A 4,370-nucleotide genomic window follows, 5' to 3' on the forward strand; every position below is an offset into this window, starting at 1 on the left:
AATGGTAAGTGGGGTATGGTGATTGGCTTTTTATGGTAATTATTTTTTGGCTCAAGCATAACACATGGAGTTAGTGGGGGACCTGGTCATTACGTACCCCACCTAAGTCAAGTCTAATTCATTTCTTTTCTTTTATAAGAGGCAAAATAATTATTCGTACACTAAATTTATATAAAATCACACGTACTAATTTATTATAATTATTTAATCTTAAAAATAAAAATATAAGTAATTCACTAAAATTAAGTTATAGAAATTTGTGCAACGCATATATATATATATATATACTATTTTCTTCATTTCATACTTCATCCAAAAATAATTGTCCACTATATTATTTTGGGAGATCCAATAATACTTATCTATTTTATGAAATCAATGAATTATTTCACACTTAGTTCCTAATTTACCATTATTATTAATTATAGTTATTTCCGTATTACATTTTTCAAGACTTTATATTTAGGGAAATTTTCGCAATTAGCCATTACAATAAACTTAATTATGCTTCATAGCTACAATTTGCATATTTACGGGTTGTATCTACATTTTAAGTTGTCTCCTTTGTATAATTCACGCGGTACATTTGTATAAACTGGAAATAACGAATTTATACAAATACAAACATTTGAATTTTAAACAGTTATACAAATACTTATTTCGAGTAAAATGAAACAAATAAAATATACAATTTTTACTTGCTCACTATTTTATAAATAGATTACGTTTTTACTTGTCACTCATAATATATTAAGAAAAAGAAAATAATAATAAGTATTAGTAAAAAAATCATGTATTATTAACATTAATCACTTATTTCTAAATCATTTTTAGGGCCTAATATTTGATATTTTTTAAAATTGTCCTATTAAATATTAATTAATAGAGATAATATAATAAAATAATAATGTCAATCTAATAAGCGCATCAAATTCAAATATGACAACAAAAATAAATAGAAAAGAAAAGTTTTCTTTTTACCTCTCTGCTTCCACTTTTGATCCCTTGTTGACTCGAACTCATAATCTTAAATATGAAAAGAAGTATGCTTACCATCCGAACAATTTCTACCGGGAAACAGAAACAAAAGAAGTAATTATTTGTCTCTTTTTACTTCTTCACTTTAACAAATCAAAAAAGGATACCGGTCTTGTATTCCAATTAATTATTTTGGAAAAGGTAAAGCTTTTTGAAAATTTTAAATTTTAAGTTTATCAACTTCATAATTAATAGAAATAAATGAAAAAATCATCATATTAATTATTATTTTTTAATAAGTGTGTCAATTCGAAAGTGATTAAGTATTTTGAGATAGACGAAGTATTAAAATGGAAGAGTGAAAAAACCATTTTTTGTAAAGAAAAATTCTCCGCCAATAGATTCACTTGCACGGAATCCTGAATCCCTTGCAGTGGTTTACAATTTACACTTCTCCCCCACCCCACGCCCTACCCCACCCACCCCACCAAACCCCTTCTTTATAATCAACAATTTTCCACCACAATTCTCCCAAATCCCACTTCTCCCTTCTCTCTTCTTCAAAATGAGTTCACCATCAACAACAAGAGGAAGAAGACCATGTTTCATTGAAGAAGATGATGGTCTTGTTTCTTTAGCTGAAACTCAACCTGAGTTCTCAGGCAATAATAATCAAAATCATAATAATAATATCAACAATAACAAGAATCTTAATTTGATTTATAGGCCTCTTTATTATACAAGAAGAAATAGCATGAAGAATCTCTCTTCTTCTTCTTCTTCTTCTTCCTTGTTGTCTCCAAGATCTGTTATTTCTGCTGGAAAATACTGTGATGGTAGATTTGATGAACCCCATCACTATTTCTTGGATGCTTGTTTTCTTTGTAAGAAAAGAATTGGTGATAACAGTGACATCTTCATGTACAGGTTTGTTCTTTTTTTCCAACTTTAAAGTCTTCTTTTTGTTAAGATTGAGAAATGGAGTTTCTTTAAATTCTTGTTTTCTTTGAGTTTAGTTGTAAAGATCCTGTATTTACTGTAAATGGGGAAGCAGTTTGAGCTGCTCTTCTAGAAAAATGGGGCTTCTTGTAATTTATATTTTCTTTTATTTTGGGTTTAAAGATCTAATTTTTATTTATATGAATGGTGATTCAGTGAATGGGGGTAGCAGTTTGAGTTTTTGCTTCTTGTAAAGAAAAAAAATGGTATTTTTAGTTCTGTTTGTTCGTTTTTCAGTTGCAAGATGAAATTTTGGGAAATGGGGTTCCTTTAAATTCATGTTTTTCTTTTATTTTGGATTTAAAGATTCAATTTTTACTCAAGAAATGATAGTTATTTGAACAGTGAGTCGGTGAATGGGGGTGTTGGAGTTTGAACTTTTACTTGTATAAAACAGAGAATTGCTTTTTCTGGTTCTGTTTTTTTCCCTTTTTCCATTGCAAAATGATTTTTTTTTTTTTTTCTTATTTTAGAAAAAAAGGGTTGCTTGATGGAGTAATATATTTTCTTCATATTCTAGATACAAAGATCTCATTTTAATCAAGAAATGGTACATTCAATGGCTTATATGACTTGATGTTTATTTTACTATTACTTATACTAAAGATGAAATCTTTGATCTTGAAACATACAAGATCTATTTCTTAATGGGAAATTCAAGTAGCGCAATTGATTGATTATCTGAATTTTCACTTTTATTGGTGAGTATTTGATTCTCCACGTATTTTCTGTGCCTTTGTGTTGATTGTGTTTGTGATTTGTGTATTGCAGAGGGGACACTCCATTCTGTAGTGAAGAGTGTAGGCAATTACAAATAGAGAAGGATGAAACTAAAGACAGAAAAAGGAACATTTCTTCTATAAAAGCTATGAGAAAAAAGGAACAAAAACAACAATCAACTTCTCCAAACAAAACTTCAGAAGATTACCCTTTGAGACCTGGAACTGTTGCTGCTGCTTGAGCAAAAAATGGAAAATGAATCTACCTACTTGGATGAAAATAATAATATTCAAGAAGGTTCATTTATCATAAATTAGCTATAAATATTATTAAGAAAAAAATGGTTCATATGAGGGGTATGATGAACTTGTGAAGAAGAAAGAATATACAAGAGGTTTTTTTTTTTTTTTTAATTTTTATTTTGTTATATTAAGTTTTATGTTTAAGGTATGAAAATGTTGAAAAGTGGAGAGGAGGCTTGTAATGGCTCTCTGGAAAGTGGAAAAGATGAATGACTTTTTTTTTTTGGTTTTTGTCCCAAGTTTTTTGGTGCTCCTTTTTGGGGTTCTCTTGGGTTTTTTTTCACTAGGGAATGAGAAGCAATAACAAGGAAAGTTCTCCCTTTCATCATTGTTTTGAGTATGCTTTTTAATTTTTGCAAACTAGTGTTTTTATTATTTTTTCCGTATTATCTTGGTATTAGATAACAATTGAAATAGTAGTATTAGTCTTATTTAGAGTCCTAAAACATTATTTATAAAGTGAGTTTTCTTAAAAGGTATGTCATAACAACATGAGTTGAGTAGTATAGTTCAACATGAGTCCAGTAATATAGATCAATATGAGTCAAAGTAATATAGATCATCAACATGAGTCAAGATCAACACTGAGTCAAAGTAATATAGTTCATGAGTTGAGTAATATAAAATCTAACATGAGTAGAGTAATATAGATCAACATAGTCAAGATCAACACTGAGTCAAATAATATGAAATAGAGTAAGTATTTGCCTTCTTGTTGGAACTTCTTTTTTGATTTTTTATTTGATTTTTGAAGCCTATATTGGAGTTTGATTGATCCAGATCACGTTATTGAAACTAATAATTGCATCCTTTGAACTATTGAGGACTAGCTGAATTAATTAGTTGTTCAAACACTAGTGAAGCCTGAAAATTTGTTTGAAGCTTTTTTCAGGTGATAAAAACATAGTATATCAATTAAATTTTGCTTGGATAAAATACCACAAATTAAACCATTAACAATCTTAGGTGTCTATCTATACAAGGTGATTTAAAACCTGCTACATGAGTTGTTAGAGGAGTAAGAGAAACATGAGTTTGACTGTTTGATGTTTTTTTTTGTGCTAGTAATCAGGGTTACATGACCAGAAAAAAACAATTTATCAAAATGAGTTATGCGTGTATTAAATACATATTAGTTATAAGTGAATCTATATAGAAGATAATGTAAATTTAGCTTAACACATAATTTTTCTCCTAACTAATTCACGTATTATTAATATCAATAAAACTTTGATCAACTATCAAACGACTTAGTACACTATTTCAAATTTAGTTCTTGCACGAAATATCCTTCTACTGTAGAAGCACTCCTACTAAGAATTAAATGAGCAAATTTCTTTGTTCGATGATACAATGCTTTAACTGTTCTTT

The 4,370-nt window shown here is 28.6% G+C and overlaps 1 protein-coding gene across 1 annotated transcript; it reads left to right on the top strand.

Annotated features, from left to right (window-relative positions):
• Positions 1 to 1,525: 1,525 nt before the first annotated feature.
• Positions 1,526 to 3,379, top strand: LOC125827089 (FCS-Like Zinc finger 1-like). The gene is made up of 2 exons (XM_049506452.1): positions 1,526 to 1,905; positions 2,749 to 3,379. The coding sequence occupies exons 1-2, from the start codon at positions 1,544 to 1,546 to the stop codon at positions 2,936 to 2,938; spliced, it is 552 nt and encodes a 183-aa protein (XP_049362409.1). The 5' UTR covers positions 1,526 to 1,543; the 3' UTR covers positions 2,939 to 3,379.
• The last annotated feature ends 991 nt before the right edge of the window (positions 3,380 to 4,370 follow it).

Source organism: Solanum verrucosum, unplaced genomic scaffold (assembly GCF_900185275.1).
Source record: "Solanum verrucosum unplaced genomic scaffold, falcon-dt-bn FXZP01000060.1, whole genome shotgun sequence".
In the NCBI taxonomy this organism is placed as follows: domain Eukaryota; kingdom Viridiplantae; phylum Streptophyta; class Magnoliopsida; order Solanales; family Solanaceae; genus Solanum; species Solanum verrucosum.